The 19,743-nt window shown below is 55.5% G+C and overlaps 1 protein-coding gene across 1 annotated transcript; it reads right to left on the bottom strand.

The window, feature by feature from the left end:
• Positions 1-9,072: 9,072 nt before the first annotated feature.
• On the bottom strand, positions 9,073-13,578 carry BTG2 (BTG anti-proliferation factor 2). Its single transcript, XM_054181386.1, has 2 exons — positions 13,353-13,578; positions 9,073-12,306 (listed from the first exon to the last, which is right to left on the bottom strand). The coding sequence occupies exons 1-2, from the start codon at positions 13,507-13,509 to the stop codon at positions 11,966-11,968; spliced, it is 498 nt and encodes a 165-aa protein (XP_054037361.1). The 5' UTR covers positions 13,510-13,578; the 3' UTR covers positions 9,073-11,965.
• Positions 13,579-19,743: the final 6,165 nt, after the last annotated feature.

The following is a 19,743-nucleotide window of genomic DNA, read 5'->3' as shown; positions in this document are numbered from 1 at the left end:
GTGAGGGGGCGGAGGGTCAGTGCAACCCCCTGCCCTGCTTCTCCACCTCCCCCCCCCCCCCCCCCCCCAAAAAAAAAGGGGGGGGGGGGGAGCCTCCATTGGTCCTGGGAAAGCCCAGGGGCACCCAATCACCGCCTTGTTGTTGTGGTGGGGAGAGAAGGGATGGGGACTTGGCCCCCCTCCTCCTCCCCTTCCTCCTCCTCCTCCTGTTGCTGGGAGGAGATGCGGGTCCGGGGGGCCCCAGCAGCCTGGATCCCACCGGGAAGGAGGAGGAGGAGAAGGAGGAGGGGTGAGTGCAGTGCTTTGTCCAGATCCACAGAGAAGCGTAAAGGAGGGGGTAAACCCCAAACCATCCAAAAAATAGCTTCCCCAGCCCCCTTGGAGATGTGCCCGGAGCAGGGAGGCTTTGTGGGGCTGCTGCAGGAGGTACCAGCAGCTGCAGCACACACACACACCCCCCCGAAAAAAGTGACATTTGGATTGTGGGCTCCTCCCAAGGACTTTCCTTGGGTGGGATGCCAAAGACACCCTGCTGCTCCTGCCAGTCCCGCTGCCCCCCGCCATCCCCCCATGTCCGTAGAGGGGCTTCGGCCACCAGCGCTGGGCACCCGCCTTGGGGCTGTCCCTGCACGAGACCCTACAAACCAGCAGCTCCCATGGGGTAGGCCATGGGGACGGGCAGGATTTCTCCAGAGCTCCCCTGCAAACCCCCAAATTCCATCTCTGCTTCTTTCCAGCCTCTTCCCCCCCACGCTTTTTTTCCCCCTTTGCATCATCCATCAGCTCAAACGCTTCCTGGGCTGTTTGCAAACAACCCTTTTGGAGGGCATCTCCTCAGGAAGTGCAGGATTTGTGTTTAAAAACAACCCCTCAAAATGTTTTCCTTCGGAGAAGTACACCAGAAAGCGGCGAGGCAGCGGGAGGTGGGTTTGACCCAAACGTGGCTGGAGGAGCCCGGGGTGGGCAGAGCCACCTCCCCTCCAAGTCGAGGGACGTGATCTCTGGGCACAGCACCGTCCCTGTGCTTCAAATTCAACGTGTGAGCGTTTGCAGAGCCGACGTGAGTCACGGCCCGGGGTAGTGTAACCCGGCGTCACGTCCTTCGGCGCTTCCCTTTGCTCAATTCTTCTCGGACTTAACCTAAAACCTTTATTGAGTGGAGGAGTTGCGAGGACAAAAGGATCAGTGGCCGAGTCACGGCTGCCACCACCACGCCTGGCCATCTGCAGACGTGCCTGCGATGCGAGGAGCAATAAAAGTTGATTATTAATAAGCTGCTTGGATCCGGCCCGCAGCAGCTGCGACGTTGCTGGGAAGAGATAAGAAAACTGCGGAGGCAGCAGGAAAAGATGCCAGGGAGGGGGCAGGGCACGTCATCGGTGGAGGTCGCCAGGACCCCTCGCCTCCCCGGCATCGATCAGGGATGAGCCGTGGTCCCATTTCACAGAGGAGTAGACTGAGGCTTGGAGGAATGGGGAGGGGAATGTCCTGCTCCCGGAGGTCAACATCAGGAGTAAAATGGAGCTGGGATTTTGGGGCTTGGGATTTTGGGGCTCAGGATTTCGGGATGTGTAGCCCAGGAGCTAGAGCAGCTGGCGGGTCTCTGCTGGCCCTCGCCCCCCCCCCACCAAGGGACCGACCACTTTGGGGGGGCCACTGGGGAAAGGCTCCCCAGCAGCGTTTGGGCACAGGGGGGAGAGGGACGGCCAGGAATTCCCAATCTGTTCAGCTCCCATTCTTGCCTCCCCTTTTGTTTCACTCGCCATCTGTCCCGCAGCCCCGCACGCCCCGCGCTCCCGCTGCACGTGCCGTAAATATCAAGACGGGCTTTGTCTCTGCTTCAAAAGGCGGCATGGCCCCTGCGCCCCGGCCCCGCCGCGGCCCCCAGCCCTCCCCAGCAGCCGCTGCCGCCAGCCCTAAGGCTGCTGGGGGCTGGCACGGCCACGGGGGGCTTTCTGGGCCGGCTGGGTCAGTGTGGGGGGGTCTGGGTTTGGGAGGCGATAGGCTCAGCATCACTGTTCTCCCTTCTTCCACGCTGGCAGGTTTTGGGGTCAGCGCTGCGAGGGGGTGCGTTGCTCTGACACCGCAACCAGGATCCAGGAGCACGGCCCTAGGGCTGGAGCTGAACCCCAGCGCCAAAGTCCCTGCAAATGGGAGAAGGAGGAAAAAGGAAAGCTCAGCCCCCCCGTGCGCTGGCGGAGGTTGGGAGAGACAATCCCACCCCCCGGCTCTGCGTCCCTGGGCTAAGCAGGGCTGCACCCCAAAACAGTGCCACGGTCTTCGCTGAGCACCCCCAGGGGGATTTGCCGGGGCAGATCCCAGGCGGTGGCTCTGCGGGGTCTCCCCGCGGGGGCCGGGAGGGGGGCAATGAGCCCTTGCGCTTTAAGGGAGCACCACGGTGGGTGTCTCAGCCCCGATCCAGCCTTTTAACTCCCAACAAAGCAGCCAACCAGCCAGCAAGGGCAGCTGCTCCGCTCCAGCCCCGTCCTTCCCCTTTTCTGTTTTATCCGGTGCTATAATAGAAATAAACTCCCCGGTAAAAGGGCATTGTCAGAGGGAAAATGGGCCTCGCCCTTCGTCTGGCAGCTGGGAACGCCAGGGACGCACAGGGCTTAGGGATATTGTTGCCTCCAGCCGGTTCCCAGAGGGTGTTGTGCTCACACGGGCGTTGTTGCGCTCACACGGGTGTTGTGCACACACAGGCGTTGTGCTCACATGGGTGTTGCGCTCACACGGGTGTTGTTGTGCTCACACGGGTGTTGTTGTGCTCACACGGGCGTTGTGCTCACACAGGTGTTGTTGTGCTCACACGGGTGTTGTTGTGCTCACACGGGTGTTGTGCTCACACGGGTGTTGCACCCCGCAGCAGCGACACCGGGAGCTGCCCCTTCCCCGCGGGGCCGGCACTGGGACGAGTGGCCCTTGCAGAGGGGCTGGGGCAGGTGCCAGCCCCCCGAGGGATGCCCTAACACATTCCCACAGGAGCTGGGGCGCAGACCTCGGCATCACCCTTAAATCCTTCTCCTCCTGCCTTTTTTCTGCCGGCTGGGACATGAGGCTGGCCAGGGCTGCTTTCTAACAGTAGAAGCCACGGGCAAAGCTCGGATGTGGTCCACAAGACACTCCTGGGTCAGTGCCACCGGTGTGGAGACGTGGCAGAGGGGGAAACCACACAAGCCCTCTTCTGGTGCTCCCCAGAGCTGGGAAACGCGCTTCCCCTGACACACAGGGCTCGTCCCAGCTCCCAGCTCCAGGCTGGGCCCGCAGACATGGCTCGGTGGGACGCAGATGACAAGCAAAGCGAGTGGCTCAAAGCCCTGAACCAAACTCAGGCAGCTGGTGAGACTCACACACCCGGCTGGAGCCCGCCTGGGGCTCTGCGCTCCCATCCCAGACACAGACACCGCTCCACGAGGAAGCACAAACGGCCCCGGGGCAGCGAACGCAGCCTCTGGCTGCTCCCACCATCCCGGCTGCCTGTGCCCTGCCCTCTCCTCACTGCCTCTGCCAGCGCAGGGACGTGGGCACAGCATCACCTGGGGACAAGGGGCATGGTGTCCCTTGGGGATGGGAGCACGGCATCCCTTGGGGACGGGGGCACAGCATCTCTTGGAGATGGGAGCACGGCATCCCTTAGTGGCAGAGACACAGTGTCCCTTGGGGACAGGGGCACAGCATCCCTCGGGGGTGGCAGGGCCCCACACAGCCTCGGGTCCCCCAGGGACGCACCCCACTCGCATCAGCAGCCGCGACTCCCCGGTGCTGCAGCACGGGACGTGTCGGGGCACCTCGCTCTGCCCGGCGAGCACGCAGGGTGCGGCGCGGGGGCGGCACGGCGGGGGGAGGACGGCGGGGGTTCAGCACCGGGTTGCCCAACACACTCCTCAAATAACAATAATTACTATTATAATGTTTAATAAGAATCGTACGCAAACTCTCCCGGCCAGCTGAGCGGGCTCTGCCCTGACCCGTGCGGCGCAGAGGCCTCTTTTCTCCCCGGCTCTCAGCCCTTCTCTGGGAAACAAAAGGTGCAAAGTTTAGTGGTGCATGAAAGGAGAAACAAAACCCCGGCCCCGGCTTGGCCCTGGCCCCGCCGCGGCCCCCCCACCGCCCCACCAGACAGATGGCAACAGTTGTCCCCCCGCACACCAGTTGCTCGCTGCTGCCAACAAGCCCCTTTTATCCCCCAACAGGTCGTAAATGAGAGCGTTGGAGCAGGCCCCCGCGCTGGGGAGCAGCCGCTGCGGAGGGGGCCAGGATGGGGTCGGGAACAGGGATGGGGATGGGGATGGGTCTCCCCATGGGATGCTCGGTGGAAAACAAAAAAGCGGCTGAAAGCGGCTCCTGTCCCCCAGCCCACCTGTCCCAGCCCCTCGCCCAGGCGCTTGCAGCAGGGGAGCAGCTGGGGTGAGTCGGCCCCCCGGGACCCCCAAGCCCCCCTCGGTGACACCCCAGGAGCGGGGAGACTTGGGGACCCACCGCAGCACCAGGGTGGGCTGTCCCTCTACAGACCCCACTTTTGTCCCCACTCACCTCGGTGGGGAGTAACCCACCCCACGGCTGTGGGATGTGCCCCCTTTTGGCACACTGGGAGGAGACCCCCGCTCCCTTTTGGGGCCCCCCTTCCCCTCTAATTCCCTGTAATTTCTAATTCTCCTGGAATTTTGAATAAACCAGATGTTTGCGCAGGACCCGCTCCGTGTGCGCTCCTGCCCCAAAGCTGGCACGGCTGGACACGAGCCGGCAGGGAGCGGAGCCGGGGCTGGGGCTGAGCCTGCCGGCAGGTTTTGTGGTTGTTTTGTTGGGGGGGGGGTGGGGGTGGGGGGGTGGGTTGGAATTTTTTTTTTTTCCATTTTCAAGTTAGCATTAAGCAGCGCCGCAGCCTGCCCCATCTGCTGCTGGAATCCCTCCAAGCCCAGCAAGCCGAGACAGTTACTGCGCCGCACCGGGGGGTGGCGAGTGGGCGTGCGGCGGCTGCGGCACACGCGCTCGCATCTGCCCATGACCTTTTTGGAGGAAGGAAGGGTTTGGTTTGTTGTTTTTGGGGGGTTTTTTTTGTGTTTTTTTGTTGTTTTTTTTTTTCCACCGGGTGGTTCAGTTTTTAACAAGGATTGGAAAGGCAGAGCGGTGCCTTCTCCCCCCCCCGCCCCGCCTCCCCCTCACGCCGGCTGGGGGGCTGCATGAGGCTGTTGGGGTGCTCGGGGATGAGCCAAGATGGGTCATGGTTGGGGAGAGCTCAAGGTTTGGCCATGGGAGGCTCAAGGTCCGTCTGTGGCCGCTGTGCAGATGCGAAGGGAGACCAGAGCGCTGGATGAGGGAAGAGGAGGGAGAGGAAGGTCTGTCAGGAGGAAGGGTAGGCAGGGCGCGTGGTCCCCTGTGCCAACCCAGACCATGGACCCGACGCCTGCCCACGCCACGGGGGGGTCAGGGAAGGGCTGGGCTCAGCCCTGCGGGGTGCAGGGCAGGGGGCAGAGCTTGTGGGGGGGCTCCACAGGCTTCCCAGGGTGGAATCGCCATCCCTGGAGGTGTTTAAAAGACGGATACGACATTGTGCTTAGCGATATGGATTGGTGATGGTTTTTGTCGGTGTTAGGTTGATGGGTGGACTGGGTGATCTGAAAGGTCCCTTCCAACCTGGACAATTCTATGATTCCACTACAGCAGCAAACACTGGCCATGCCGGAGTTTGCCGGTGCAAACAGGGGCGATGCCAGGGATTGCCGGTGCGAGCAGCAGCGATGCCGCAGTCTGCTGGAGAGCTGCAGCCCGGAGCGCCATGGGCTTGGCACAGCACCAACCCCTCCGAACCCCGCAAACCATCTTCCCGTTGCCGGGCCAGGTGATGGCAGAACTTCTACAGCTCCGGCAGATCCTGGGAAAGCTCATCCCGGATTCCAGAGCACCGCAGGCGACGCAGCGCCCCGGGGCCCGCGCCTCCCCCTTTTCCCAGGGCTGGGGCTGGGCGCTGCCGGCTGCGTCTCCCCAGATACAGGCGAGCGCGGCTGCACCCGGGCGGGTGCCTGATTGGCCTCGGCTGAGCCGAAATAGCCGGTCGCTTCCCATCACCCCATCGGCAAATAAAAAGAGGGCAGGAAGCACCTGGCGGAGGCCGAGCCCTGCGCAAACGTGCTGGTGCAGGGAGGAGGCTCCGCGGCACCCAGTTTCGCTTCTGTCCCTCCTCCAGCTGCAAAGAAGGGAGAGCCCAGAGCCGCGGCTGCCGCGACGGTGCCGTCCCCATCCCCGCTCATCTTCTTCCCTTCTGAGCAACCCGTCCTTTTGGCCGCCTTTCGAAGGGGCCCAGCTCTCTCCCCAGCTTCAGGGTGGGCAATGGGTAAAAGCGCTTCGAGGCAGGGACGGGAATACCGGGATTAGAAGGGATGAGATCTGGCTTCTGTGGGAAGGGCAGAAATAACCCCAACCAGCAGTTTCGCATCCTAAATGCTGATGTTGCTTTTCTCATAACTTAGAAAACGCCCAATTTCTGCTACAGGGACCGCAGGAAAGTGGAGCACACAAACACACACGCAAAAAAAAAAATAAATCAAACAAACAATTTGCCATGAATCAAAATGGACCCATGGGACACTGTCCTGCGGTGGTCGTTGCCGCGGGGTCAGGATGTTCCTCGCGGCTGATTCAGGCTTTGCACAATCTGCGTTTCCCCAACAGACCAGTCCCCCAAAACTGCCCCAGCTCCTGCGAGGAAGGACTGACAGCCCTGATACCACACGCACAGGGCAGTGGGGGGGACAGGGCATTAAAATCCACATTTTTATTCTAAATAGGCGTTAAACTGCGGGGACGTTAAACTTCCAGACTGCCGGGACAGGAGGAGAGCATTCTCCCCTGAGAGCCAGCATCACCCGTGCTGCCCTTCCTCCCTGCAGCAGGGGTTTTGCAGGGGGTCATTAATTTCTAGGTGGGTATCACGCAGGTAGGGACACTCTCTGGGTTTGTCCCGGACCCCACTGTGCCGGTGGAGCTCATCTCTCCTGCGGTGTGCTGGGAAGCAGGCGGGTCTGCCGGGAAAAGGGCCGAGGACACGTCAAAGGCAAATACATGTTTATGCAACACACCGATCTCTGATTACAGGGGACGGCGTTTCACCCAGGCTCCTTGAATCGGACGCTTCCCTGCCCTCCCAGAAACACCCAAATAAAAAATCCCAACAGAAACCCAGCAAAAGGCTGGGTTTGAAATGAGTCCCCATGTCAAGAGGCAGGAATTGGGCAGCGGCAGGTGAGTGCGGGTTTAGTTACTTTCGGTCTTTTTCAGAGCTGCTCCAAGCGTACGATGAGAAAATGTGCTGAGAGCTGAGGCTCGGCTTTGAAAGGCCTAGGAAGGGCTTTTGGGGAGGGCAGAAAAAGATGCACCTCCAGCTCTAACCCAGCTCGTACAGCAGGTATCGCGATCCTACCAGAAGACAAATGACAAGCAAAATAAAAATAGAACGTGAGTCACCTGTTAAATGGCTGGCGGGGGATCTGGTTGCAGTGCGGGTAGCGTTGACTCCTCACTAAACACTCCATGGCGTAAGAGTCGTATTTTTATCTCGGCTGCGAGCAGCTCAGATTTTAGAATCACAGAACGGTTTGGGTTGGAAGGGACCTTAAAGCCCACCCCATGCCACCCCCTGCCCTGGGCAGGGACACCTCCCACCAGCCCAGGTTGCTCCAAGCCCCGTCCAACCTGGCCTTGAACCCCTCCAGGGATGGGGCAGCCACAGATTCTCTGGGCATATTTTAGATGATTTTGGCTCTGTCTGCTGGCCCAAATGCCAGTCACAGGCCACAGCACGCAGGACTGTGCCAGGCTGGCCGTGGCATGGACTATGCCAGCCTGAAAATGGGCCACAGACCAGGGCGTGCAGGTCGAGGCAGACCACACTGGTCCAGACAAGCCAGAGGGAGGAAGGCCGCCATCGTCTGACTTCACCAAGCCTTTGAACCTGGATGACTCCAGAGCTCATCAGCGACTGCATGGGACACCCATTCCTCCCCGACAGCCCTGTTTCACAAGCAGCAGCAATTTGGGTGTGTTTATGGAAACTAATGAAGGGATGAGTTCAAAAGGGAGCGGCTTTGACAGAGGACCAAAATCGGCCCCGCAAATTGTCTTCCTCTCCGAGGTGGCGTGTTACGATAAAAGTAGGAGGGGAGGAAGCAGCTTTGTCCTGGGACCAGGTCTGTGTCCCCCCCTCAGCATCACCACTCCAAGAGGGCACTGGCACAGGTTGGGGTGGGTCATAAGGACCCCAGTAGGCTGCAACTCAAGCCCTCCTGTACTCCATCAAAAAAGCGTTCTGGACTGAAACAGCACAAGCTGATTTAGTATAGGTCCTTAAATCAGGACAGCTTGAGGATGAGTGCAGGTGGGGGTGAAACCCATAAGCTGGACACCCCCATCCCAGGGAGCGAGGTTACAGCTCCCTGCTGCAGTCACCAGCCTCTCGGCAGCCAAAACAGGATCTCCAGTGAATCAGCCCCGGCTGCCTTTATCATGACAGGCCCAGAGCATCCTCCACATGCCTGAACGTTTCAATCCCATGATCTCTCACCCTTCCCCCTCCGCTGGCTCAGGCACCCCTGGGAGGACAGTGGAGGCCAGGAACTGCCCCCGTGCCTGGCTCGGATCACTGCTCGCTCCTTTCCAAGACTTCATTTATGCCGTTCCTAGGGCTGGATAAGAGATCCAGCAGTCAGCTACGTAACACCTTCATGCCCTGGCAGGACACAGGGTTTCTACAATTCTGCGCTGAGTAAGTCCCCCACTGCCCAAGCCAGAACCCGGTAGCCAGCACGGGGAAGGAGAGGGCAGGAACACTCACAGCCCCGCATCTGTCATCAGACCAATTCCCAGCCTTAATTCCTCAGGTTTAGAGGGGCAGGTTTGGAGTCAGCATGTTGACTAAGCAGCTTTTTTCTAAACCTCCTCCTTGACACAGCTGGATATTAACACTCACCCACACTTTAACCAAGCCCACAGCATTCACAGTGTGGGATTTCAGCTGCAATCCCAACCCCCACCCTCTTTGCAAGCACACAAAAGTTCCCAGCAAGAAAACAAGGCTCATTTATACTGCTACATTTTTATTAAAGTAACAAAAGCATACGTCTGTCAAAGGATCTGTACATTTTGTATATAAAAACACTACTATACAATTAGTAACCATCCACTCCCTCCTCCAAGTGTAGCTTACAAACTTTCTACCATTTTCACCAAATACAAAAAGCAGGTCCCGTTCAACAGTCCAGCTTGTTAAAAAAACAAAAGTGACAAGAAATCCCTCAAATACACACCATTCAGCTCTGCAGTCGAGTATCGGGCTTGTAGGCAGAAGGCAACAGATCACACTAATTCACAGCTTTTACATGTAACCAGCTACAAGAGAGAAATGGATTATACCCCAGCTCGGTTGGTTTTGAAGCTTAAAAAACAGACACCTTTAACATCAGACTCCTCCACACCAGGGACAAAAAGAATGAGACTTGGCTATTTTAGTTCTGGAAGTGGGGGCATGTTAAGAGCAATTATAGTGTATTCCTTTGGTGTGGGCTGTTGTTCCTGAAACACTTTTCTGGTAACAGGGAGGGAACAGAGTAAAAGGAGGGGGTTAAATCTTAAGACTGCTTTGATCATGACAAATTACAACCCAAGGAAGTACCAGCCTTCAGGAAACTCCACGTCCAGCCAAGGAGCCCAGGACGAGCAGTGTTTGCTTTGCTGGATGCAGTTCTCATCATGGGCTTTCCACGTAAGCAGGTTAAGTGAGGACTCCAAAAAGCACCGAGATCCCTTTTCCTTGAAAAGGGAATTTGCTTTTTGGAAGTTCCCAAGCACTCCCCTCTTGGTGAGGTCACCTATTGCACAAGTTCACCAAGGGAAAAGCCCCAGTGCTTTGTTTCAGCTTCTGCTTTGCTGACATGAGAAATTCAAGTGATGCAGAGGGAAGTGATGCAACTTCAGAGCCACAGTCTATTACTGTTCAAGGACAAATAACTCACCACTTGACCTTTTAAAGGGATCTGAGAATTGAGGCTGTTTTTCCAGTTCTGGAATTCATGATTTGAACCTTACAAAAATCTGAATTTACTTTTCTGCATTAGAAGTCAAAACTGGGGAGCTGCATTATTTTTTAATGTATTGAAAAAACAAGCTAAGAACTGTGGCAGATGGGAGGCTTCCTTCCTCTCCCAGAGCGCCCAAGATTTGGAAATATATTGCACAAATGTCTGAGAACTTCATTCATCAAAGGCTGGGCAAGAACAACTCTGGTTACACCAGTCAGCTGCCAGGTCAGAAAACAGGAAGGTTAAAAAAAAATAATGTGCTGAGAGACAAATCTGTGAAAGTTTCATTACAAACAACTCTGTCAATGACCTGCTTTTTCAATCACTTCTCCCAGAATCACTGGAGGAGCACCAGCTGGTTAGTAAAAAGGCAACGGACATACAACATCCTGATAAAGGCTCATTCCCAACAGGTAGATAAAGTTCTTGGGGCAGCACCCTAAGCTCCCACCCCATTTGTAATTAGCCAGAGCAGTTTAAGGGCCAAATCTTGAACACCACTCGGGCAAAGTCTCCCTGAATACAAGTACCACGGGGACTCCAAGAGGAGTTTTGCTTGAACAGACAAAGCACAGGACCAGGCATTAATTGTGCAAAACAGTTATGTACCAAGAGATCAGAACCAAACGGTGCCCTTTACCAAGGTATCTGTGGAGACTGCTCCCAGGGACAGCCACGTGCTGATCACCCAGAGAAAGAAATGGAAGAAGTGCTGTGACTTTAAAAGCAGTGTTAGGACACCAAAACATCTGAGCATTCCACACACGGGGGGAAGAGACCCCCAATACTTCTGATTGGGAGACAGGGCAAAGGGGAGTTCTCACACACCAACCTCTAGAGTGTAAGGCGAGTTGCTTCAGCTCTTCTGGAGAAGTGACACAGCAAGTCATCAGCATTGAATTAGGCAACTTTTACAAGCAAGTGGCCAGACTCCACTCTTGGAGCACAAAGAGGCCACATATGAACAGGTCGTGGGCTGATGTCTAAGTCACACATAGCAGAAAGGCTTTGTAATTCACAGCTGTTCAGTGCTGGTTTCAGGGTCTGGAGTACCCTTCTCCATGTGCAGGAAGCAGCGGGCGACAGCCAGGTACTGGGGAGCACCAGGAACAAACAGTACTCCAGTGCCACCACAGTAGCTGCAATATTCATCTTGGGGACCTCCTCTGCACAGCCTGACCCCCAGGGCAGCTCTGCCTTGCTCCGCTTCACAGGACACCAATACCCATGTGGCCCTTTATCAGCTAGGAAAGATGGGAGGGGCTGGAGACAGGCCATGCTCCCCCTTGCCTTGTGCTGGGAGTGGGGCAGAGCAGAGCTGCAACACTCAGAGTAAGTGGGTCCAGAGGAGATGTGCAAAAGCAAAGGAGAGCGATCTCAGGGTCCCTAGCATCACCCAGCCCTGAAGTAAGGATCCCCCAGACACTATATCCAGGCCCCAGAGAGATCAGACCAGCTGGGGAGTGAAGAAGTTAGTGGAGTAAAGACAGCAACTCCCTTCTCCAACAGTACTGCAATACAGCAATACTGTTGGGCACCCGCATGGTGAGAAGGTGACACAGACATCTCCCACCACCAAGCCACACTTCCCAGCCTGGCTTTTCCCCTCCCCCTTCCTCCATTCCAAGCTGCCCAAGGGAACAAGCCAGCCCAAAATTGCCATCCAACACTAATTAGGTAGATATCGGCTTCATAATAAAAACTCATAAGCTTGCAACAGCTTTAAAAAAAGGCACCTAGAACACTGCTTCTGTTCAAAGCAGTGCTCAATATTTTAATTTTGGATTTTCTTGGATTTTTTTAAAAAATATAAATAGCTCTTCATCTTAAAAATAGATCCTCAGGTGAGGTATACAGTAGCCTGTGTCTTGGCAGTGTAAGGACAAGAGGAGTATTTAGCTGGAGACAGTCATGATGTAGTTTTTGGAAGGACTGGTGCGACCTAACATCATCTGGTTCTTACAGGTAAGCATCCCATAGGAGCTCACAGGTTTCGTTGCAGTCGCTTCATATAAGACACAGATGGAGCCATCCTCACCGATGCGGTATGAGACCTCGTAGGGGTCCACCCAGAGCGTGAGCTCACTGGGCAGGAGCTGGTAGAGCTGCGGTATGCTGAGTCCGATCTGGCTAGCTGCCTTGCTGATAATGGGGTCCATTTTGTGATTGATCCGGATGCAGCGATACCCAGAGCCTTTGAATGGTTTCTCGGGAAACCAGTGATGTTTGTAGTGCTCTGCAAGAGAAGCAAGAAGAGAAGAGCGGTGAGCAGGCGTGCAGCAGCTGTGAGGAGGTCTGAGTTCTGCTGCAGTCCCAAGGGGGTCCCACATCTCGCTGCAGGCGGAGGAAACCGAGTCCTCCTTAGGCTGCCTCCATCAGACGGAGGCTCCAGAGCCAAGCGGTTCAACTATTCAGCTGCTGCTTGCTCCAAGGCACAGGAGCACAGCTCTTCAGGTCCTACAAGCCCCAGGCAGGACAGCGCCACAGGGGCTGCAGTGATGGGACCCCAACACTTTCTCACCCCAACCACTGGGGTGGCCAGGGTAGATACCGTATCGCCAACAACAAAACACCACCATCAGGGAGAAACATCCAGGTCATTCTCTAAGTTCAGGGGCATGTCACTACCCCTTATCTCAGCACAGCTGCAAACAAACCATCCCTTCTTAGTGCTGATAACACAGGCCTGTGTTAAGCTGGGAGGAAACCCTTGAACCACCCAGTTAGTGCCGAGCCCCAGACACGCTTGTGGGGAGAGGAGTACCAAACCCCACTGACACAGGGCTGAGCCCTTCTCACCAGGGCACAGGGCACACAGAGCAGCTTTGGATTCTTCATATCAAGCCCCAGCAAGGAGGGCTTCAAGCAGATGGGCTGGTGTTGGGAGAGGGCAGGGGAGGAGCTGTAAAAAAACCCTCAGCAGACTGGGCAGAGAACCTGCTCGTCTTCAGGGCTGAGGCTACTGTTTGTCCAGGACCCCACAGGGACACAGATGGGTGCCCAGGGAGGCACAAAGATGCCTGCCAGTCCCCAGAGGGACACGGGTGGGCACCCAGGCAAAGGCACAAACAGGTATCTGGCATCAAGGAGGACACAGCTGGGTGCAGGGAAGGACACAGATGGGTGCCCCACCCAAGAAGGGACCCCTGGTCCTGGAAGCAAGACCGGCGGGCACCGGGGAGGGACACCACTGGCCGCCTGGCCCTAAAGGGGAGCAGAAGAGCACGGACCTTCCTCCCCACAAAGCCGATCTCTTCCCCGGCCCGGAGGTCCGCGCCTCACCTGCGAGCGCCTCCCGCAGCGCCCCGCTGAAGACCTGTAGCTGCTGCTCGCTGACGCAGCCCCGCGTCCGCAACAAGCTGGAGACGAAGCCCACGGCGGCGGCGATCTCGGGCACCATGTCGGCCCGCGGGCCGCCGCGGCGCTGGCTCTGGCTCATGCTGGGCTCCCGGGCGGCGGCGGAGGATCCGCGCTGGGCTGTGGCAACGGCAGGGTCTGCGCTGCCGGCTCCGCGCCGCGGTTAAATAGGGCAGCCCGGGGAGGCGTCATCGGCGCGGCGACTCCCATTGGCCGAGGGGGCGCCGTATGCTAATAGCGCCTGACCTCAGCGCAGTGGAAGGAGTGACGTCGGCGCCGTGATGACAATGGCGGAGCGGGGGGGGAGTTACCGGAGGGCTATTTTTGGGGCTGACCCGGGAGGAGGAGGCGGAGGCCGGGGTCGGCCCACCCCCGCGTTCCGCACCCCCCTGCTCAAGGGCAAAGCCCCCCGCGGCCGGGGTGCCCGTGGGCTCCGGGTGCCGGGAGGGGTCGGGAGTCCCTGGCAGCTCGAGGTGACCCACGGGAGATGGCGGTTGGGGGGCGGGAGGGCAGGGCAAGGGCTCCGCGGGCCGTCCTGACCGATGGAAACCCCCCTCCCATATCCCGGATCGGCCCAGGTGCCCTTTGCCGGCCTGGGAAGCCGGTGTCGGAGCCTCACGGCTGTTCTCAGGTCCCTGCAGCTGGTTTCTGGGGTGCTGGTAGCGTGCGGGAAGGTGGCCCCGTCCCGCAGTCCCCCCCAGCCCAGCCTCCCTGGCCCACCACAGGGAACCCCAGAGCACAGGTACGGCCGGGGTCAGGTTCCCAACCCTCCCAGCTAGCGGGTGAGTCCATGGGCCACTTCCACTAACGAACATGATGCCTCAGAAGGGTAGAGCCAAGGCTCGTCCCCACCAAGCCACTGGCAAGTCACTTACTGAAACACAAGGGAGTGAAGGAGCAGTGCCACCGATGGGAGCTGGTGTGAGGGGAAGGGTGCCTTGGTGTCCTGTGAGCTTCTGCCAGGCCATCGGCCCAGCATGGGCACCGGGTGCGGGATCGGCATCAGTGGAGCAGCATTTCTGCTGACCTGGAATGACACAGACCAGTCACCCAGTGCTGACTGCAACAGTGACCCATCCCCAGCGTCTGGCCCTTCCTACCCTCCTGGCTCCAGTACAAGATGGGGTCTGGCCCCTGCAGACGCGGTTTCCTCTCCCCAGCAGGTTTCCATCACCAAATATCCTTCCCCAAGAAACATCACAGATCCTTGTTCCCTAGAGAAGGCCAAATCCTTTCCAGAGGTCCCTGAAGCGTGGAGGGAGATCTTGCCATCACCTGTACTGTCACAGACAAGTGAGGGAGATGAGGGGGGACATGACAATAACCACTTTCATCTCTCTGCCTGAGGAGGGTCTTAGGCGAGGAGCCAGGGCAGACACCCCAGGACCTGGTGCCTCCCTCCAGCCAAAAGCCAGGTTGGAGAAAAAGCAGGATCCAGGAGGAGATGGCTGCAGCGCAGGGGACGTGTCCGATCACGGCGCAGGGAGAGCAAGCCAAGGCAAGCATGGAGCAGAACCAAGCGTCCTCGGTTGCCTCTGTCCAGCCCAGCAGGAGGGGAGAGGAGAACCGGAGCAAGCAGTGCACAGCCCTGATGCTTAGTGAGATGCAGGCAGCACCTTAAAGCCACTACAAAACGGGGAGCTGCACCAGCTGGCCCAGCTGCCAGCCACACTGCCCAGGATAAAGGCACTCGCCCAGCTTCTGCTGAAACTGGCCCGAAGCTAAAGCAACAGTAGGAGGCCAAGCTCTTTTCTTGCCTTTGCTTTGATCAACCATGAGAGAGTTAGTATCAAAACAGGATGGGATTGCTGAATGAATATTCCCTGGCAGAGAACCGGGATTGTTTCAAGCCATTGTCTCGCAGCCCCAGATGCCTCCCTTGGCGTGCACCGGGGGAGGATCTGAAGCCACAGCTCTGATGTGATCCCCAGCGAAAACGCGTTCTCCTCTTATGGCCGGGGCCTCATTTGGCATCTCCGCAAGCAGTGGGTGCAGCTGGAGAAAACCGAGGCAGGGAATTAGATCATCTGGGTTTGCCTCTGCCTGAGGAGCAGCCCCGCAGAGGCTGAGCCATTGCCGGTTCCCACAGTGCCGCTCCCGTTGCTGGCACAGCGCTTTCACCACGGCGCTCCCCGATAAGGAGGAGCGTGCGTCTGCCAGCACGCAGCCTGACAGTGCTGCTCCACCTTATCACGGCTCTTATCGAACTGCTCAGGGTCCTGTCCCACTTGGGGACTGCTCTTGGCAAGGGAGAGCGAGAGCATCACCCTGCCTGTCCCCCTCAACAGAGGGGATTTCGTGCGGGAGGTTGGGGGGAGGCTTTCCAGCACCCCTTTATTACAGCAGGGCTCAAAACTCCAATTATTTCCCATGACTCAAGGGCGAAGTAGGATTTTTTGAGGCCTTTTGCTTCCAGAGTCTGCAGCTCATTTTATTCACACTTCTGTCATTCCTATGTGCACGTTGTGCAGGGGATTTCACACCTTCTGAAGCACGAGACAATGGCTGTGTAGCAACGTGTAACCAACAATCCAGAGCAAAGAGTAAGAAAATAGCTTCAGAAATCACAGAAGAGGTGGATATAACAGACATTGCCCAAGCAGAGGTCTGTACTGACCCCATTTCGTGTTCTGCACAGCTTAAAAGAAAGCACTTTGGGCAGCAGGCACCGAAGTAGGGTCAAGCTAGCAAGAAGACAGAGCCAAGGGGTCCCCGAGTCCTCCCCTCCCCGCTCCATCTGCTCCTCCATTCATCTGCAGAGCACAAGGAATCAAGCAAATCTCTTGCTATAAACCAGATTTGCCTTTGTAAGCTTTGAAATAAACCCAAGGATTAAAGTCTAAGGACTTTTTTTTTTTTTTAAGTCAGCAACACACATGAAAGAGCACATGGGTGCATGTGAAACCCCGGGCACAGCAGAATGCGGGGGGAGGTTACTTATACTGTAGCAGCAGCCAGAGGCCCCTGGAAGAGGCTGCATAAACACCCGGCGCGAGCCTGTCCATGCACAGCTCCATTGCTTTAAACACACCTGTACTGTCAGCCCGCAGACACGCTCACCGCGCGTGGGTACAGTCATAATCAGCAGAAAATGAGGAAGCATCCTGGTAGAAGATCCCTTTAGACAAATATACCAGTAAAAGCCAAAGCAAAAATAAACCCTCGACTTTTCTGCTGTAGTAAAGCCCAGGAGGCCTGAGCAGAGTTTGCAATCTAACCAGACAAACTGAGAGCAGGGAAAAGGGCTTGTTTCCCCCATCTAACAGAAGGATGACATTAAAAAGTACTTGGATGGTATCATCCAGTCCTGAGTCACTGGACAATAATTGTAGCAAGAGGTTCTCTGTCCTCCAGCCTGCCAAGAATAGCACTAATAGCAAGCTCGGGCTTATTTGCCATTAGGGCTAACAGTGTTCCTTAAGTGCTGCTGATGATCTAACCTTGGCAAGCAGGTTCCCCTGGTCCCCCCTGCTCTGCAAGTGGATGAAGTAAGTGGTGGCACCATTCTCCAAATTCAGATCCTCCATTTATTCTTAATCATCACAATTCTAAAGGCTCCCTTCACCCAGCTTAGGGTTGTTCATATGGTCTGACACAGGCCCTGGGCTCCGAAATCAGATTGTCTTCATTAAGCCCTTCCAATAAGAGATTTCCTGTGGAGCTCAAGGACCTCTAAGCGGGTTATGTGCCCATAATTTCTGTCCCTGTTACAGGAAGACTGCAGTCTTAAAGACAAGGCATAAGACTTAATACATGCTTTCAAATTGCTTTGAGGAGTTACAGAGTAAACAAACAATTAGAAAACAAAATTCATTTTAAAAAGAGAAGTTAGAACTGTTTTTAATGCTGTTCTGGCTAGATTAGTTTCCGCCCTGTGTTTAGCTGGAAATGGCTGAGAGCATTTAGATTTCAATTAAAAAAAAAAAAAAACAAAAAACAAAAAACAATAAACCTCTCCATAGCAATTGGCCAGACTAGGTTTGTAACTGGTTTAACAGGAATTAGAAGTTCAGATAGGCTTTCAAACACTCTGTCCCTGTTTATCCAGATGAGGTTCAAAACCAGTTGAGCTGGAAGTTTTACAATGAAAGGGGAACATTCGGCTTTCAATCAAGGGTTAAAACTCAGCATGGACAGACCAGGCCGCTCACACAGAGTTCGCTTTTCAAGAGTCAGCAACTCGGGGTGTTTTATGTACACCTAAAAGGCAACTGTTCCCACGCTACGTTTTGACTTGTTACCTTTTTTGGGGGGGTGACGACACCTTTTTTAGTCTGCTGGGCTGAAGTTCATAAGGCGTGAGACACAAAAAAACAATTTCAGGCTGTCCTCGAATACCATTAGAGTCAGCTGCCAGTCAAACAGCCACCGTGTGAATTGGCACCCCCTGTTATCAGCAGTAAAATAGTTACACAGAATTAACATTCAAATCCTCCCGATTAGACGTGTCCCACAGATTGCTAAATTAGCCGTCACTTCTCCCAGGTGGGTCCCTCCCAATTACCCTAGCATTTGAGAAGGATTTTAAAGTTATCTGTGGATTGGGAAGCCAAGCGCTGCCCTTTGTTACATTAAGAAAAATCAAAATTTAAAAAAAAAAAGTTTCTGTGAACAGTTCTGAACTGTAAAAATAATAGATGTATTGGCCCGGTTCAAATTTCATTGTCTGGCTCTGCTGGAGAAGACACAGACAATTGTGACAGGCAGTGCCAGCAGCCACCTGGTTGCTAACACCAGTTAAGCACAATCACTGGGAATTTAAGGGGAAAAAAGCCCAGGGGTAAGCTGGGCTAGTATGTTTAATCACAGCTGTAATTGGTAACCTGGGTCTGACCCCAGAAACAGGCCTAGCAGGCAGGGTAAACAATAAAGCAAGAGCCTTAAGCCCAGCCTACACTTAGAGCTAATAAGTCCTTTCAAAACACACAGTTGTGAAATAAGACTGTGACTGAACCGTGTGAAATGCAACTGGGGGGGAGAGGGAGGCCATGGACAGAAAACAAAGCCTTTTTAACCTGTTAGCTGCTAGATCAGACCATGTTTTACGGCACGTATCCATTCCCGGCAGTCTAGACCACAGTATGGACAAGCACGTAGCATCTTCCAGGCAGGCCGAGCTCCTAGAAGCTTATCATCCTGCATGACTCCATGGCACTGGGCTTTGCTAAGCACTTCACCACCTATTTTGGTGCCTGACTCTCTTTTGTCAGCTTGGTCCTTTGTTCCGTCTGTGTGACCAGTAACCTGAATCCCCACGGCAGCTCCGAGTGCCTTGGGATTTGTGGACGGGACATGTCAGGACACATTTTGGGCATGTCTGGGCAGTTTCATTTGTAGACTATCAGGAACCTTTAAATATTCCCCTCTGCTTCTGAATGGATTTGTACATGGACTGAGAGCTGGATGCTTTTCCCCATGGCATTTGAACATGGTGGCTTTTGCAGCCCAAGCCCAGGGCTTCAGCGAGGGATCACATAGTTCCTAGGAGCTGTCTTTCGCAGAACAACCTCCCTCTGCTCCACTTTCCTTACTGCATGCTATGTTTCCTCATGGAAAACAACCTACCTGACCCACTGCGAATGTCACATCTGTTCAGAAGTATTTTAGGAAACAAACATTGCTGTACTCAAGGGAGCAGCAAGCAGAAAGAATTGCTTTTTCTTCAAACTCCTTAGGACTTTGGACCTAGTTTTCCAATGGTGATGAGCACTTGCTGGCTCCAGCTGCCTTCAGTGCACTCTGGGGTTTTCTCCTTGGCCTTACTAGCTTCTTGCTGAACCCATGTTGACAGCGTCTTGTGTAAGAAGGCATTTGTTCAAAGCTCAATATTATCGGCCAGAGACGAAGCCTCAGACTACAGTTCCTCACGAAGCTGCCTCGTTGGGGAAGGTGTGTAGATGACCTCACACTGATTTCAGAGATGGTTTCCTGTTCTTTGCATTTGGTTATTGTTTTTTTCCACATCCTCTCTGCCGGATGCCTATCTCTGTTCCTGTCAAACAAAGCTTGAGAGAGTAGAAAAAAGACAATAGAAAAGGTCCAGAGGAGCGCTCACCAAGGCAGCAGACCCAGAGCAGTGTGGGGATGGAGGTGTTTGCACAGTCAGGTCCGGAGAAAGTTGTCAGCTGTAAAGCCTGGAACAGGCTTATTAGTTTCTGAGATAAAAAGAGTACAGAGCCCTGTCTCTATCTCAGAAGCGGAGCAAGGAGCAGTAGGACTCCAGGAGTAAGGTGTTGCAGTAAGATGTGCCTCTGAACAGCCCCTTGTCCTGCTCCACCCCTCTGCCCTTCACCAGCCCTTGGAGATGACAACTTCT

Source organism: Rissa tridactyla, chromosome 21 (assembly GCF_028500815.1).
Source record: "Rissa tridactyla isolate bRisTri1 chromosome 21, bRisTri1.patW.cur.20221130, whole genome shotgun sequence".
Taxonomy (NCBI): domain Eukaryota; kingdom Metazoa; phylum Chordata; class Aves; order Charadriiformes; family Laridae; genus Rissa; species Rissa tridactyla.
The sequence above is the reverse complement of the archived record's forward strand: the minus strand, read 5'-3'. Positions and strand labels throughout refer to the sequence as shown.

What these genes read in the sequence shown, in the direction of transcription:
- BTG2 (XM_054181386.1), bottom strand. Translation starts at nt 13,509, where the DNA reads ATGAGCCAGAGCCAGCGCCGCGGCGGCCCGCGGGCCGACATGGTGCCC. An exon ending in GCTGCGGGAGGCGCTCGCAG is followed by an intron (nt 12,307 to 13,352) that starts GTGAGGCGCGGA and finishes CTTCTCTTGCAG; the next exon opens with AGCACTACAAACATCACTGG.